At 42.7% G+C, this 17,490-nt stretch overlaps 2 protein-coding genes across 2 annotated transcripts in view; both read right to left on the reverse strand.

The window, feature by feature from the left end:
• Positions 1-4,184: 4,184 nt before the first annotated feature.
• LOC104253286 (sterile alpha motif domain-containing protein 9-like) lies at positions 4,185-9,733 on the reverse strand. The gene is made up of 2 exons (XM_059828140.1): positions 9,674-9,733; positions 4,185-9,125 (listed from the first exon to the last, which is right to left on the reverse strand). The coding sequence occupies exons 1-2, from the start codon at positions 9,675-9,677 to the stop codon at positions 4,441-4,443; spliced, it is 4,689 nt and encodes a 1,562-aa protein (XP_059684123.1). The 5' UTR covers positions 9,678-9,733; the 3' UTR covers positions 4,185-4,440.
• Positions 9,734-13,114: 3,381 nt separating this feature from the next.
• The window catches only part of ERN1 (endoplasmic reticulum to nucleus signaling 1), a 30,654-nt gene continuing 26,278 nt past the window's right edge, over positions 13,115-17,490 (reverse strand). Inside the window, exons 17-22 of the mRNA XM_059828173.1 lie at positions 17,010-17,209; positions 16,566-16,713; positions 15,966-16,093; positions 15,222-15,345; positions 14,901-14,968; positions 13,115-14,682 (exon numbers count right to left, since the gene is read on the reverse strand). Of these exons, the coding sequence (XP_059684156.1) occupies positions 14,476-14,682; positions 14,901-14,968; positions 15,222-15,345; positions 15,966-16,093; positions 16,566-16,713; positions 17,010-17,209 (875 nt within the window). The 3' untranslated portion in view covers positions 13,115-14,475. The remainder of the gene's footprint in view (positions 14,683-14,900; positions 14,969-15,221; positions 15,346-15,965; positions 16,094-16,565; positions 16,714-17,009; positions 17,210-17,490) is intronic.

Below are 17,490 nucleotides of genomic sequence, written 5' to 3' on the forward strand. Positions count from 1 at the left end.
GTTACACTTGAAGCCCATCTCCTGGCATCTTCTCCACATCAGTTCTCAGTCATTCACACTAAATTGGTTTGTCTGCAAAACTAGCTACATGCAAATTTTAAAATAATGTTGCATAGGTGTTTCTCCCTAGAAGAAAAAAAAAGGAAAGTTGTATAATAAAATTTGTAACTTACCTTTGCTTGTATTTTCTAAATCTTAATGACAGACGTGCATGAATAATAGGAATACCTTGCTGTGGGGCCATTATCCTATTAACAGAATATGTGCATCTTTCTTTTAGCTTCTGTGGTTGACCCTAGTTGATACTTAATGCAATGCTCAGTAATAAGTCAAGAATGAGTAACTGATTGCTTTTGGCTGCTGAATTACTTTGTGAAGGCTCAGTTTTGACAGTGGTTGGATGCTGACCTGCACTACTTGCACACCAGCTTGGCAGTCAGTGGGGATAAGTAAAGGGTAGTGGTGTTCTCTAGTGTCTTGTCAACAAAAAGTATATTTGTCAGGGTAGATCCTAATACGAACTCTGGTAGAACATCATCTCTTTGTGAACCTTTTAATGGCAATTAGTTACAGTACTTTTTGGTAGAATTAAGTTTATTTTGTTTTGAGACGGGACCAAAACAATACCAGGAATCTTGAGTTTTCATAACCAGGTGAGCAGTCTTAAGTTGTAGCTTAACTTCTCATACACCGTTAGAGCAGCTATCCAGTCTAACGTGGTTCAGAAGTCTTCCTTCCCAGTTCTGATACGGTATATATGGAACAGTGAGTCAGTTCACACTATTTCCTTTAGACTTCTGCTTAATGACTCTGAATCCCCCCTTCAGAGGTTGTGGTCAGTGTGCAGTGAACCCAGACTCCAAACTGTTTTTAGTACCTTCTTAAGGTACCTTAAAGCACATGATTGAGTTATGTCCCCTCTCAGTAGCCATACAGTCACAGAAGTTAGTGTGTCATCAAGGCTTTTTCTGTGACTTGATACTGTTTTTGTGTAAGTAGTATGAAAGGGGTGGGATCACTGATCTTTTTCAAAAGACAGGTGGCAAAATACTGATGTTGAATTTAACTCGAAAAAGTGAGAGACTGGTAAGTATGTGCATCACTTTTGCATGCAAATAATAGTAACAGTAACTAGCTTAATTTTATAGCATTCAGTTTACAAAGAAGATTCAAAGAAAATAAGGAGCTAACATTTGCATCCATTGGGAACCTTCTATGAACTGTATGCTTCAGGAATGGATCATTGCACATATACATATCTGTAATGTGTGTCTAGCACTTTGTAACAGTCTCTGATTAAACAGAAGTGAACCACTGTTTCTGTGTATTTTTTTTTTCTCCTCATGAGGACCTATTTAAATTATTATTGCAACAAATGTTAGCTGTTCCAAAGTGTGTGTAAGTATAGAATCCACTTCCATTCATGTTACGGTTTGAATAACTTTGTACTAGCTCTCGGTCTATAAACTGCAAATATTCATTCATGCGAGCGTTATCTTAAAAGTGTTTTATACTTGGAGACAAGCAAATGAATCCTGACTTCTTAACCTGTAGCTGCTTTTGCTGCTGATCTGCTGTCCTTCTGCTGAACTGACTATACAAAAAGTTTGACTATTAAGTTGGAAGAGGCGGGGGAATATGGAAGAAAAGTAGCTAATAGCATTTTCATAAAGCCTGGTAGAGAGGGCATGGTGTTAAGTGGTCTGTGCTAAACCCTTTTAGAGCAAGACGCTGGAGAGCTGAGGTGGCTTTGAAGATGTGTGTCCTTGAAACTCCTGTGTACGTGATGAGAATGGATTGCTCTGCTAGGCCTGTTGGTCTCATCTAGCTACCACCGTTCACTCATAGATGAATTTCTAAGAGGTGGTAAAAGGAAGATAAATCCATTATTTTAATGCTCCACTATCTGAAACAATTCATGGCATTTTGAGTTGGCTATGTGTAATGAGGAGGAGCTTCACACTAATTAGAGGACCCTTTGGGGAAGACTGCTACTTCGCATGAGCTCTTTACTGGAGTTTGTGTCCTCTGGCCCTTTTGGCTCTAGAGAAATCTGAGGGGGCATTTGAAAAGCAGAGGAACTGCTTTGTCCTAAAAGCTGGCTAGAGCAAGGGGCGTTTTGTGTGTTGCCTGGCTGGTTAAAGCAGGCCCAAGTTTGATTTTGGGGAATTTGAATATGACTGGGTAAAGAGTAGGAAGGACAGGTCTATACTTTGTGCCCTGTGAGCCTCAGCAGCTTGTTTTGCAACATGGGATCCCGAGTGCTGGTCTGTAGGTTTATGCTTTTTCCTGCGGGGCTTTGGGGGGAGGACTGTGTTTATAATAACCTGATGAGGTAAAGAGTTTGGATCTAAGCCTTTAGTTTCTAAGGGGTAGAAATGGATATCTTTGAAAAGCAAGAAGGGCTCAAAGGAAAGACTTGGGAGCCCGCAGCGGTGTGGGCTACAGGGCAAAGGATAGCTAGCTACAATATCAAGTCAGGTGTGCAGGCGGGAAGGAAATGAGGTACAAGACAGACCTTCTTGGCCAAGTCATCTGGCTTTAATTTTTCATCATGGTAACAGTTTCTTTTTGAAAACAAAAGTTACGCTTTTGCCACAGCGTTTGAGCAGGTTGTATAGACCGTTAGGCAGTTAATGCTTGCTTTTTAGCTCCCGTGCTTTTCGGTGAATTTGTGTATCCTATTTCTGCTCCAAGTTGAAGCCATCCTTATGCCCCATGCTAGGTTTGACAGCTGCCTTTGCCCAATTAACTTTTCAGATGTGCACCCCCTGCATCAAGGGTGGGTGACAGAGCGGGCTTTCTGTAGCACTCCAGCTCTCTTGCTCCTAGCAGTTCAGATGCTGTCATGGTTTGCTCTGCCAGTGCATGTCCCTGGCTCATCTTGGGGAAAGCTGCCTTTGATGTGCTTAACCCCTTAAGGTTAAGCTTAACCCTTAAGCGTTTGCTTAATCCTGGTGAAATCTGCCAGCCTGGATTTCCCAAACAAGTGCAGCCTGCCAAGAGTCTACTTTGCCGTTTTGTCTCCCAGGTTGAAGGCGAGGGAAGGAGACAAGTGTTGCCTGGCCAGCAGTCACAAACTTTGCTTCTGCTTCCTGAGGCCAGAAGGTGAAGGCTTGGATTACACAGAATAATCTTTGGTTTCACCCTTTTTGTTCTGAATTAATAGTGATTTGCAATTCCTTTTACAGTTTTTGGCTGTGCCCAGATCTTGACTGAAGTCAGAAAAGCAAATCGTACCTTGCTACTGTTAGAACTACATCTTCAGGTCAGGTAATTAAGCTCACGCAGAAATGGTAATTCTTCCTAAAGGTTGTTTGTTAGTTTAAAACTTAAGCTATAGGACAGGTTTTCTGGAAATTCTAGTGGCAGTATAGTATCAAGCAATGTGAAACTCCAAGAATAACAGGTGGCTTTATTATTAGAAGCTTAATGCGACACGATGGTTGCAGACACAGTGCTGACAGCAAACTCCTTTGCATTTTTCAAATTAGTAAATCAGGATAGACGATGTTTTCAAGTGTGGATATATACAGTAGACAAATTTGAGTCATGTACTGTGTGGACATTTCTTGGATAATGCTGCAAAAATATTTTGCCAAGTGCAGGCATTGTTTGGACTAGGAAATCATAACAGCGCTTACAAATAATCTTTTACGTCATCAATATCTAACTGCTCACATGTCTCTGCACCCCTCCCCAGATACAGATGTATGTAGTACAGTTTGTAATATTTACATGGAGAAGCAATTTAACAGTGATGTAAAATTTGAGACCTGTTTTTCATCAATCCTGAGGTTTGCAAAGTCAGCTTAAAAATTGCTTACTTTCCCTCTCTGCTTCTATACTGGATATTGGCTTGCAGATGATGGGTAGATGTATTTCATACATGGTACATGTTAGTGAGCAAAGTATGTTACAGTGTAATATATGGTGTTGTAAGTTCACTTAAACTTTTTGTTGCTGATTCAGGAAGAAGAAAAAGCATATGGTTACAATGGAGAAATTCTGTTATTGATCAGCACCACCCAGAAATTAAAATTAGTTGAGAAGAAAGTAGAAAGTAAGAAGAAAGGGATCCCTGCTATACCTGTTTATTTCAGGGCTCAGTTCTCCACATACTGGTGGAGGAGGAGAAATAGTGGGTCTTTTGTCTGCCACCCCCCCTCCCCGGTCCCTAAGCAAATACTGCAATTACTGCTATCTTAAGTTTGAAATTTTGCTTTTGGTGACTCCAAAACTATCAAAGGCTTCTGTTTCAAGGTATACTTTACTCGTAGGTTTCACTTTTTTTTAGATATTTGGTCATTATTGTAGTAGTTAAGTGTGGTTATCTTACTACCTGATGTTCAGCCAGTGCAGTCCACTTTTTGTTTTAGATGTGGTAACAGACACTTTAGTGCTGTATCTTCTAACAGCACAGTACGTACTGTTAATGTACTAAATACCTTGTGTTCTGCTGACAGTTGGGTTATTTTCAACCTCAATATTGAAAGCAACAAGACCATTAAATGAAAAGCCTAAATAGAAGGTCACATTTTCATTTCCAGGGGGCACTGAATCACGATGGAGTGGCAAGATAGGAAACTCCTTAATGTGACCACGTATAAACAAATTTCTGTCCTTGGTCCAGCCGGAAACTCTTTTGAGAATGTCACGAATCCTGGCAATATTCCATACAGTTCCATGTAGCCACTTCATTCTCCTCTCATCTAAGGACCCAGGAATTAATTTATCAATTTTAGTTTTGTGCACAATCTTACCTAAGCCATAACCCTTTCCCAGAAAAAAGTGGGTGTAGATTCTTTTCTTTCTGGTAGGAACATCTTTCATCTTGATGTCATATAGACGTTTCAGGGTTTGAAGGGCTGAGTTTAGGATTTCATCTTTATCTGGATTAGGCTCTTTGTCTAATGCGTCATCTGGCCAGTACAGCAAGGTGAGCAAAAAATGGGCGCTTGCTGGATATGGTCTTCTTCCTTTAAAGAATCTTACACTGAGCTCACGAAGAGTTTGCGCTGGGAGAAGTTTGGCTGATCCTGGTGCTAAGCATGCTAATGTGATATGGCACAAAATATAATTGATCAGATCGTTGTCCTCCAGCCTGTCCTTTTGTGGGTTTTCTGTATAGAAACCAAGGATCTTTTCTAGCTTTTCAGCTGACCTGTTCTCTTTCTTATCTGTTAAGAATGACAGGATATTAGTGACACTACCTCCACCACTCTTATAAATATTCATGCGTTTAATCAGCTGGCTCTCAGGGCCACCACTGTTGTCCTCAATAAGTGATGTTGAGATGAAGAACCTAGCATATACCTCAGACTGTCTTTTTAGCCATTTTCTGGGATTATAAATTTGTTCTTCCTTTTCGTCTTTCTCATCTTCCTCTTCCTTCTCGTGGTTTTTATCTGTCTGGAAATAACTTAGGTCTTCTGAAATCCATTCCAGGGCATTGTACAGGTTCTGGCGTAAGCCTTTTAGGCGGGAGTGAAGCCTTCCCCATGTTTTTTCAATGTCTTTAGGAATATAATCTGTGATCAGGTATTTCACAAGCTCAGAATATTCCCCCTCTGGACTTCTGTGAAATACATCGACTGTGGACAAAAATCTAAGGAGACGACATCCTACTTCTACTTCTCCAAAATAGCCAGCATTGTTCATACTGTCGCGTTCTTCTTTCGCAGCCTGTTGTGCAGCCCTGAAGCATTTCATAGCTCTAAGAGCAATCTCTATTTTTTGAATGATGCTTTCAGGAGTGTCCTCCTGTGTCATTTTATCTACAGTGAAACTAAACCATTTCCTGTAGACTTGACCTTCTGTATCTAAAATGTAAGAATCATTCGGCAAATGAGATTTTGCAACGCCTGCCCAATATTCCGCATCTTTAAATTTTTCATTGTTGTAATGCAGTCTGGCAAGCTGCTGGGCAAAAAAAGCATCTTTTCCGAGGAGCTCATATGCAGCTTTTAAAACGGCTATAGCTTTTTCACAGTCTTCAGCTTTACAGACATGTTCAATGAACGGGGAGAAAAGAGTGTCAGTATTGTCACCCCTGCTTCTTTTATCACGTCGAATAAACAGATCTCTGATGAACTTTATGAATTCCTCTCGTCCAAATCTGTTTTCAAAGAGCATCTTTTCCTGAAGAAGAGTCATTGCAAGTTGACTTTGAGGTTCATTCCCTGAAAGCTGATGCAGAATTTCTTTTGCAACCAGACAGTGTATTATCTGAACAGATGAAATATAGGTGGTACTTTCCCTTAGCTCAATGAAAATCATTCTTGCTTGTTCACTCAAGTGACTTTTGAAATCATATGCTTTTGATTTCCTTTCTGTATATACCCCCAGTCCCAGAAAAGCCTCACAGTGTGACAATGAAAGATACGAATTGGGTACATAAAAATTAAGCAAAGCCACGTAACGCATCAGGCATGTATCACGAGAAGAACGGTCTATGTCTTGCAGTATGTGCCCTACAAAGTCTCTCACGTATGTTTCATTGAACTCTTCACACATCAGGACGAATGTAAGTATGAATTCTGGCTTGACATCTTTCTGCTTCAGTTTTTCAAGTTTAGTTCTGAACAGACTTTTCTCCGAGTCCGTCAGCTTGTGAGTGACAGCAACTGTGTCCAGTGGAGAAGCCTTGCAAAGCCTTTCAGGGTCATTGGATCGTCTACAGCACATGAGGATGAAGTAAGGTCTGGGGGAATTAATTTTCCTGGTTGCTACAGCATCCATTAACTCATTCCGTAGCTCTTCTAAATAGTCTTCATCATAATCCTCAATCAGGAGGAGCACAGGAAGACAATGACTGATTTCTTTTTCTTCATAATCTCTAAATTCAAGTGCATGCTTACAGACAGTTGCAGGTGAATATGAGGCTTTGATAACAGCACATCTTAAGTCCTTTCTTCTTTTCCATAGAACTTGACGTGCTATTGTGCTTCCACCACTGCCAGGATGGTGAAATATCTTTAGTTTAGCCACGGAATAGTTGAGTTTGCTTCCTCGTAAAATGTCATCTAGGAGTTTGCTAGCATCCTTACATGCTTCACGTTCAATGATTTCCCCACAGCATCTTTTATCAGCAAGCCAGAAGTTTTCCCAGATGATCTTTCTTCCTCGGTAAAAATTTTGTTCTATTTCTTGTATTTCTTTTTCAGTCAAAAGATCTAACTTGATATCATCACATTGGTCAACACAAAGGATTTCTAGGGAGAACAGTTTCTCTTCTTCCAGCGAGGGAAGTGTACATAGCCCTCTAGTGGAAACTGGCAGATGTCTGGGTTGTGCTGTAGAAGGCAGCATTGTTTGAATGGTGGCATCTACGTGACTTAGTTTCATACCCACAATACTGCATTGTTCTAGCGTCTCAATGCTGCAGGATGCCTGAGCTAGATTAGCCCACTTCCTATAATTTTCTCTGGACTCTGCGATGCAAATGATGTACTCTGTGCCGTTCATCTCTGTATAGAATTCCTGAAAAGTGTCCACAAGTGGTTTCTGCACAGGTGATAGCAATAGGAAAAGCACAATGAAAGACCGCTTTGGCAGGATTTCATCACAGATACGAGTAATTGCTTTCTTAAGGTATTTTTTCTTTGTTCTAATCCATGTATTTTCATCACAAGGTTTCTCATCCCCGAGGAAGTCACTGCGCCCGTTGCAGAATATCCAGCTGGTCTGATCAAACAGGCACAAATGTTTCTGAGAGGGAGGGTTGCCAGTCTTACTTTCATTGGAAAAATCCTGTAAAAAATAAGACCTTGTTGCGTGATGTTCTTTGTACTTGCTATACAGCCCTGACACATTAGAATCTTCATCGAAGTCAAAGACGCAGAAAATGTTCAAGTGCATTAAAAAGTTGATACAGTTCAGATCATCCTTTTCACATCTGTTTGTGACAAGGATGTACCGTAGGGAATCATCCATATAGCTTTTGCCATCATTTAGTAGGATTGATAACTTTCTTCCTAAATTTTGAGGTGTTTCTGTATGTTCTTCTGCGCTGGAGAGCTCAGCTTCTTCTCTTTGAGCATCCCTGTCTTGTAAACCCTGAATAAAAGTAGCTAGATCGTTGAGCTTTACAGGTTCAGACTTTGCTCCTAGTCTCTGATAGAGAGCTCGATCTTTTGTTAGGGTCACCTTCTGGCTGCCTTCATTGTATTTTGGCAAATACACTTCAAAAAATCTGTTCCTTACTAAACTGAATGTTGGTTCAATGTCAACCTCCACCACAAATCTTTGTTCCTGAGAGTCTTTGGAAATCACTTCAACAAAAACAGGTGGGTGAATACATTTCCTTGCAATTTCTTGTACGTTTTCACAAAAACATTTTTCTATATAATCTAATGCGTCAACATAGTATTCTCGCTCTTTGATCTTTATGCCAATGATCTGGCCGTGTTTCCAACCCCTATCCTCAACACTGTCCATGATACCAAAATGTATGGTGCCATTTGTTCGAATGTTCATGCAGGCTGAAGCGAATCGTATCACTTCACAGGCAAATTTTGATTGCAATTGATTTTTGTTCAGTTCTGCAGCAATGGCAAAAGATTTGTATTCATGGCAAGGAGTAATTAAACCATTGACTCCTGATTCTGGATCAAGTACTCTGTCTTTCACATATTTGAAATCAGTATTCCGACTTCTAAATGGTCGGCAGTTGCTGAGCTCTAAAACTTCATCAGTACTTTTAAGTTGGGAGTTGTTACTTCTCCTTTGCCTCTTGCCAGAAGTAGAAGCTGTGTTGTCACTGCTGGTGTTACCTACTGGACTGCAGCTGTCTCCACTTGAAGATTTTTGGGTGAGGGCATTTCTGGGTTTTACTGGATCTGTTTGCACATCGGTTCTGTCAGATGTTCTGCTGCTGGAATGCTGGGCTTGCTGTGCATTTTCCTGTAGCTGCAGAAGTTCCCTTCTCTTGCGGATTAACATGTGGATTTGGCCTCCCTTCATACCTATGCCTTTGAGGAAAGAGTCATCCAGTACCATTAGCGCTGGACCTGTCACTTCTTCTGCATATAGTTTTTCTACATACTCTTTCTTGATTCCAATAGATTCTAGCCAACACTGGACATGGTTCTCGTCCCATTTATTCACAGGTAATGTTCTGTAATCTAGAAGTTAAAATTACGTATTAGTAATACAAACTAAAAACATGTTAATGTGCTTGACGAGGCATTATAACCCTTGCAAAACTGGCCACACTGAATGCTAGATTGTTTTCTTTCTACCAGTCACAGTGAGAGACTGTGTCTTAACTTCTCAAACATGTCACTTCTGATGACTAAAAACAACCTTAATCAAAAGCAGTTCTAAGCAATGGTACGAAACTAATAATAGTGAAGCAAGAAACCATGAAGGCGGTTTGGAAATGGTCCTCAAAGGGAGTCATGGAAATAACCCAAAATGTTTTTTTAAAGGAATGATGTGATAAGGTTATCGGAACTGACAGGGGCTGAATTCTCTAAACTAGAGAGGTTTGGGTAGATCATTTGCCCACTTGAGTCTGTTTATTTTCTGCTAAATTAAGATGGCATCAACACAAATCATAAGATGATAAGAGTACCAATTAGTTCCCCAGTAGAGATGAACCCTTAAAATGCAGATATTAAAAAGCAAATTGCTATATACGAAGCACAAATTTTCTGAAAGCAACACCTACCCATTGCCTTGGATCAGGGAAATCCTGTTTACGAACAAAAGCCTAGAGGGGGAGAAAATAACTATCTTCAGATGTACAGTTAACATTCTTGTGTTAGCTAAAGTTGACTTACTTGTTCTGTTATCTCAACCTCCTCCCCACCTTTTTGGTCCACGGTAGTTTCTGTACCTCTAAATCCCAGTCTTGCCAGCTACGCTGCTTCTGTACACCTGTACTTTGTGAAGGCAGCTGTTCTTGCTTCTGGCACACGTGTGGGTGTGAAGGAGATGGAGTTTTGCTGGAGAAGCATGTGCTGACAGCTGTGCCCATCTAACAGCTACTTCTGTTAGATGCTGGAAGAAAGGAGGCCCAACACTATTGTATCCCCTGGGTTGAGTAGTATCTCCTGCTTTTTATTCCTGTCTCTTTCTCACTCTCTCCCCCTTTCCCTGCCTCTTGCTCCCTCGCACTGTGTCTTTTCTCCCTTTTTTTTGTGGATACTCTCTTCCCTTCTCCCTCTCTTTTCCACATGGCTTCTGGTGCTCACTGGATTTTCCATGAAGCAGTTCAACTCACTGCCCAACCCAACCCAAGATTTTCTTTTTACCGGGGTGTTCTGGCCTAATACATGATATCCTCTGCCTTGCTCAAGCTCCATTTACAGGGGTGCAGAGATGGACTGCAGCAGGGAGGAAACATGTTAAATAAGCCTGCTGAGCATAACACCAGAACATGTGCGATAGATTAAACAAGCCTGCTGAGCATAACACCAGAAATGTGCGATAGATTCACGTAGTCAACATTAACCATCCATGAGCTACGGACTAGTCAACAAGGGTCACAACGAAAGGGGCATGGTGATGGTGATGTTTTTCTTTCTTACTGTAGTGTGAAAGCTCAACGCTGTGCTGGTTCAGCAGGTGTCTGCGGCCTGGCCAGCTCCATCCCTGCAGCTCGTGGTGGCACAACAGCGACACTTGCAGCCTCTGAATTCAGGTGTAAAAGGAGCGGTCACCAGTGCAGCCAGAACAAAGGCAGTTGTGGGGCTCTGTGCCGCTCCCCACAATGTCTGAAAGTACAAAGGTTGTTGCTGAGGAAGGCGAGGGGCACTCCCAAGGACTACTGCGTGGCAAGAGGTGAGTTCAACAGAAGGTGGCTGTTTGGGGAGACATTGGGTTGAGGAGAATAGGGGATGCTAGAAAAGAAACTACGTGGAGCAAGTGCGCGTTAACCGTTTAAGCACCTGGTCAGCCCTGTAGAAAGCCTATGGGTTGAGTGGCCAGCACGGCCAATAGCTTTGGTTTAAGTGAGTGGCTCTAAGGGGAACCTGTTACGGGACTGTGCTGATCTGCCGTAGGAGTAAGCGGATACCTCCAGAGTAAGTGTGAACAGGCTGGTTACAAAAATGTTTGGAGATCGGTTCCCACTGGCATCCAGTGCAGCCTCCCCCGAGAAACGCGGCTAAAAACGTTTCTGAAATACAGGCCTGTCAGTGCCTTTGGCCACCCCCCCGCCACTTCCTAGGGCTGTGTTTTTGTCTGCCTTTGTCTTTTTGCCAAGCCTGCTGTGACAGCTGACGTCACGCAGTGGTTTGAAAGAAAATGAAACTTAATGGGGAATAGAAACTAGGGTGGAGGCCTGGGGGGGGGGGGGGCGGGGGGGGAAGGGCAGTACTGGGGAATTGAGTCCGGGGGCCACAGAGCCCTGTGCTGGAAGGGCCTGGGGGGCCCCTGCTCCCACCTATTTTTAAGAGCAGCCCGGGGAGGGGGAAGCAGCAGTGGTGGTGTGGTCCCTGCAGCCTGCGTGCACTCCAGTGGGGCCTGGGTACTATCGGCTGCGTTAAGTGGCCATGGGTATATGGGGGCAGAGGTGTCCCCCCAATCCCCCCTCCCTGCTCAAACAGTCCCCTTCCCACTGCTGAGCAGCCCTTTTCCCAGTGGGGTGTCGGCGGCAGAGCAGAGAGCTCCCTGCTCTTCCTAGGCCTGCTACCGGTCCAAAGTAACCCGCCAGGCTGAGAATAGCCCCCCCACTCCCCACCTGTCCTTCCCCGCTGCCTCCCTGTGCAGGACCAGCACCGCGCAGGGAGGGCTTACCTTGCAGAGCCTGTGGGTGACTGAACTGCCTCCAGTGCTGTACTGCCAGATCCTGCCTGCAAGGAAAGTGTTTCCAAAGGAGGTGGGTGGTGGGGAAGGTGCTCCAACCCGGTGCGGTGCCAGGCTCTGCCGCAACAGGCAGCAGTCTGAGCCCTGTGGGTGTTTCTGCTGTGCTCCTGTGGGTGTCTTAAATGGTCCTGCTGATAGGCAGCAATAAAAATGGGGCACTGCTTTAAACACACGCTGAATGAGTCACCAACTCTCCACCCCCTTTTCAGCAGTGCTGTTGCTGGGTGGTGCTGCCTGGCGGGGTGCTCATCAAGGCCATGGGCCATGCCCACCAAAACCAGGTATGTCGAGGTACTTGGGCAGGGGGAGTGTTGGGGCATTATTTATTTATTAAATTAGGCAGCTCCACACCCACCCCTCTTACTGGCCTCTAGATCAGCTCCCTACTCACGTCAGGCTAGCTCACCAAAGTAAATCTTGAAGAAGAGAGGTTGCCAGGGTCTTAGGGTGCCTGTGCTCATACTTGCAATGGAAGTGCACTCTCAGCCTTCCATGCTCCAGCAGACAAAGCTGTTTTACAGTTTTTTTTTTTTTTCTGTAAACCATGTGGTCATTTGTCAACTTAAGTTTCACACAAAAATTTTATTTATGGGTATCTCAGGATTGCACAGCAAGAAAAATTTTTGCAGTGTGCAATTAGTCCAGCCATTTTATCTTACGTGTTCACCCACCTCAGAAAGCAAGATGTAGGTGGCTGTTGCCTAGGGACTGTTGGTTAGATAGCACAATGCTCCCAGGCCTTCAAGGAGGCTTGATGCTTACCCACACCCCAAAACATGTATGTGAAAGAGCATGCGCACGAGAGAGAGAGTGAGTGTGTGTGCGCACGTGTGTGTATGTATGTGTGTTTCCTGCATCACAGTTGTTATCTTTGACTAGCAGGAAGACAGTGGTGTTGAACACGACCCATCTCCAGTCCTGGTTCTGAAAGCTGGGGCAGCAGGCCAGCTCATTTCCCCAGGCACACATCATCACTAAAAGTTGTGGTTTTGTTTGTGGTTTTTTTAATCCGAGTGCAAGTCTTTATTTAGTAGACTTATAAAAGAACTTTACATGAGAAGTACAAAAATATGAAATAGGCTTTGAATATTCTTAGGTAAAACTACCAGTTTTTTGGTTTTTTTTCAAGCTTTAGAAACATGTAACTTGCACAGTTGGCATCTTAGGTAAATTGCTCTCATACATTGTAAAACTAGAAAAAAAAATCTTCCTGTAAAGTAGCTCCAGAAAAGTAGCTGTACATACCCAATCATACACAGTACTGTCAATAATTTATTAGTTTAAGACACAATGGCACAGTCATACAAAGTCCCACTTTGTAATTTCTCCTTTAATGAATTCCATTGAAAGATGCAGTATCACTTTCCTCTTCCAGTTGTTATTATATGATTAAATATAAACACAAAACTAATTAAGAATGATTTGGCATGCTTTATACTTGTACCACTTGGATTTGATACCACTTTCTAGTAAAAATTAAATAAATATAAATATGTTAAATAAATATATTGTAAAAGAACACCCCACTTACTTACTTACATTAGCCTTCAGCATTTCTTTATCCTTCGTGCACTCTTAATGCTTTGTCACAGCTTTAGGGCCAATGAAAAGAAATACTGCATCTTTAAAAACATAGGTTCACGTGAATATAATCAGCAACCCATACAAACAGAAAATGGGGTTCTCTTACAGCTTTGGCGCACCGATTAAAAACATCGCCTCCAATTTCACTGTTCTGTACAGCTCTCATTGTTTCCTATTTAGCTCCTTTTTCCCCAGGACTCATCTCCCCTCTGGCTCTGCAACTGGCCACCCTTCTTCATAAGAAAGCAGGGAACACTTGCAGTAGCTAAATCATTAGCTTCTCACGAGCAGCTCACAGCTGACACCAGTGTATTTTTCTGAAGTTCCTTGTGTAGATCTATTCTGATACTGTGATTTAAGTCAAGGACTGTTCAAGCTCTTCTATGAATACTGGTTGATATTTAAACAATGAGGCTTATTTTCAACATAGGTAAACCTTTAACTGATTTTTCAAGTCAGTATTTTTTAGAACTTCATTGTGTCTGCTCAAGTATAAGGGACTAATTTTCCAGGGTAGTGCTGATTAAACAGAAATAAATTATACTCTCTCTCTCCTGTTTTTTGGATAATCCTAAATTATTCCCTTTTACAATCACTGTGGCATGCCTCAAGCATAATGTGACAGTAGTGCAATGGCAGGTTCTGATGATTTGCTACAACTAAAAGGCTCCTTTTGCAGATCCCAGTCCCTAGTAATTATATGATTTCAATCACTGTATTTTTTTGATTCTTTGTAGTAAAACACATCAGTTATAAAATCATGTACAGTACAGGGATATTGGGTGACGGTTATATCCAGCTTTTGCTCTCCATTTTCACTGTCTTGAAAACTGCCTTGGAATAACTCCATCACCAGGGTTCACTGCTTTTCTGAAGTTACCACTTGCTCCTTGGGCTCCCACCATCTCCTGATCCAGTGCAGGCAGAGGTACAAGGCACTTTTTGGAAGCTTGGTTTCTTCAAAGAGAGAGAGAATTCAGCTCTTTGATCCCACTTTTCCCTGCTAAAGGTAGGCCTGTTTCACAGCCCTGTGCTTGGAACGTTGGTCCCCGAGAAGAAAGCTCCATCCCTCTCCTCTCAAACAGTGTCTCCGGCAAGGCTCAGCTCTGCAGAGTCCTGATTATAGTAATGCTGAAACAGTCTTTCTTGGCAGCAGATATGCATAGCGTTGTAGGTATGTAGGAGCAGGTGAGGGAAACGAGCTGTAAAGTAACGTACAAAATCATCTGGGATGGAGCCCAGGGTCTCCTGCACTTCGGGAGGCAGTTCTCTGTAATGGTGCTTCTGTAAAGGAAAAAAGAATAGGGAAAAGCTCCGTCAGAGGGTATGTATGTGTTCAAGGATCCTCTCTTAAATAGAGCTGTCTTTTCATGGACAAAGTAACCTCATACTAGTCTATCGTAAAGGAGCGCAATACCTAAACCAAGGTAAGATAGACTAAACAAACAGTGAATGGAGGCAGAGCCATAGTGTGCATGTTGCTTACGGAAGAAGTCCTTTACCTTATTTCTCATTGCCCTCAGGAGATCCCGTACTGAGCCTCCTTTATAGGATCTGAATTTGCGAAGATCTGCAAAAGAAATTACAAGATTTCTTCGAGTTGTTGGCCTCAAAAGTAAGGTATGTGTGCCTACAGTCGCATAGCCTTATAGGTGTGTTCCAACATATAATCAACATGTACTTTAATTTGAAGAAATACTTTGCTGACAAGTAAAGGTCATGTGCCACAACTGAGACAGTGTTACCCTTACTTTCCTCTCCCAGCAAACTGAGAGCAACAGCATGTTAACTCCTTTCCCCTCTGATAAAATACTGTCCATTACCCGTCTGAAGAGGAACGGTGATGTGCTCTCTCCAGTCCATTTTCACCACCTCTCTTCCACCTCTTTCCAATTGCTTGACTATTGGACCATCTAAAGATTCTTTCTCTATCCGGTCACTAACATCCTGGAAGAGACATTCAGGTTATTTCTAGTTTTATTTCCAAGCTTTTCCCAACAGTTTAAAAGCGCTGCTTCTGGCCAATTACAGCCTGTCCTGATAACGGAGTTAGGATTCTACTTTACTCCTTGACAAAGTGCAATACAATGCATTATGCTTGGGGCTGGGATACAGAAGTTTCTGAGATGGTGAGTCGTTTCACCATCTGCCAAAGCCTTTTAATCACAGAGTAGAAGATAAGGCTAGAAAGAACCGCAGGTCCTCAGCCAGTTTCCACCCCACACCAGGATTAAGCGTGCATATTCACTACATTGGGCTACCCTGTTCTTGAAAACCCGCCTGGCAACATGTTGTGTTGCGTTGCTACTGTAGCTGCTGGAGACCTTCCTCACGCCAACTGAAGTTGATAACATCACCTTCCAGCCCCACTGTAAAAGATCTTCTGTAAGACTAAGCCAATTTCTTAAGAGATACCACCTAGGTATTACAACTTTGCTTCTTCGTTCCTCACAGTAAGGTTGTGGATTCTATCACCTCAAACATCCACAAAGCCAAGAGAGACTGAGTTCAGGATTTGAAGAATGGCTACAGTTAGAACTGAAAGAATAGAAGAGGTCAACACAAACCTGAAAAAAATGGAGCTGTTTTTCTAAACTCCAAAAGAATGGGTGTTTCAGCACACAGCTGGCAGACGGACGTTTCTGAGGGTCCATGTTTATCATTTGCTCTATTAAATCACGAGCAATTATGTCTTCTGCAAGGAAAAGGGTGATAATTCTTAGGCTGTAGGGAAATCTAATGTTTTGTACTTTAGAAAATCATTATGGTCTCTACTTCCTCCAGCAGGATCCTGAACACTAGCCCTGCTAGCTCAAGTACCGCCCTCATAGATATGCTGGGCAACCAACAGAAAGTCAGTAGTGCTGAATCATTGTCATTATGAAGATCGAAGTTCAGCTCTTTCCTACCCTTTAAATACATGAAATAACTTACTTCACAGTCAAGCTTGCAGGGCTTCGAACTGTGTCTCCCAGAGATGCTTCGGGGTACTAAATTCTAAGAACTGTAGGAGCTTTACTTCAGGAGTATGTTAGGGGTACAGCTTTCACCACTGCCAGGGTGGGAATCACTGTGGGTCATAGTTCTGTCATTTCTGTTGGTATTTTACCACCCTTGGAAAGTTCAGTAAACTCTGTAGTGCTTTATGTTTACCGTGCTTTTCTTACCATGCCTCCCTGCATTTAAAGACTCCAGGCTGTATGCACCCAGCAGAATGTTCGCTTGCCGCTGTAGAGATTTGCCAAAGGGATGGCTGCCTTCAGATACCACATAATAAAAGACACAGCCAGCTGAAAAGATGTCCACGGTATATGTCTGCAAATAAACAACCTTTAATAGCAATAACACATACTTCTTTTTCCCCTGAAGACTTTGAGCCATCATCACAGGGTGGTTATTTTGCATCTAAGAGCAGAGGAACACTTTTCAGACTCGCATATTCAGCTGCAAGCCAGCGTGAATGCGGGGTTGGACTAGATGACCTTTAAAGGTCCCTTCCAACCCAAACTCTTCTATGATTCTGTGAATGCCCAAGCATCGAGTACAGCGTAGCTTAACGTCTGACTGCAACAATGTGCCACCTTCTGACAGAAAGAAAGACAAAGACTTACAGGGTTCTCTTTGCAATCTTCACTCAGCATCTCTGGGGCAATCCACCCTTCGGTGCCTGGCACGCCCGACCGGCGGCTAAAGCTGTGCCTGCCCACTGCCAGCTTCTTGCACAGGCCGAAGTCTGAAATCATAGCTTTGACTTTCCCATGGGCGTTAGGCATTGAGATGAGGATGTTATGGGGCTTCAGGTCCCTGTGGACTATTATAAACACCCATTTATCCACTCCAGGCAATCCCAACGATATTTGTAAACTTTTAACATACTTGCATTGTAAACATGTCACAAGACTGAACCACCATTCGTTAAACCAAAGTCCTAATCTCAAACTATTGTCTTCAGTAGAGGCTCATCACTTTTTTATTCCATCACCACTAGTCATCATGTTTTACATGACTTCTATGCAAAAAATGCAGCGCCCTGAACAAATGGTAATGACTACCTTTACCACTCCAGCGCGGCAGAATATTACAGGGACAAGA

This window comes from Gavia stellata, chromosome 22 (genome assembly GCF_030936135.1).
Source record: "Gavia stellata isolate bGavSte3 chromosome 22, bGavSte3.hap2, whole genome shotgun sequence".
NCBI lineage: Eukaryota > Metazoa > Chordata > Aves > Gaviiformes > Gaviidae > Gavia > Gavia stellata.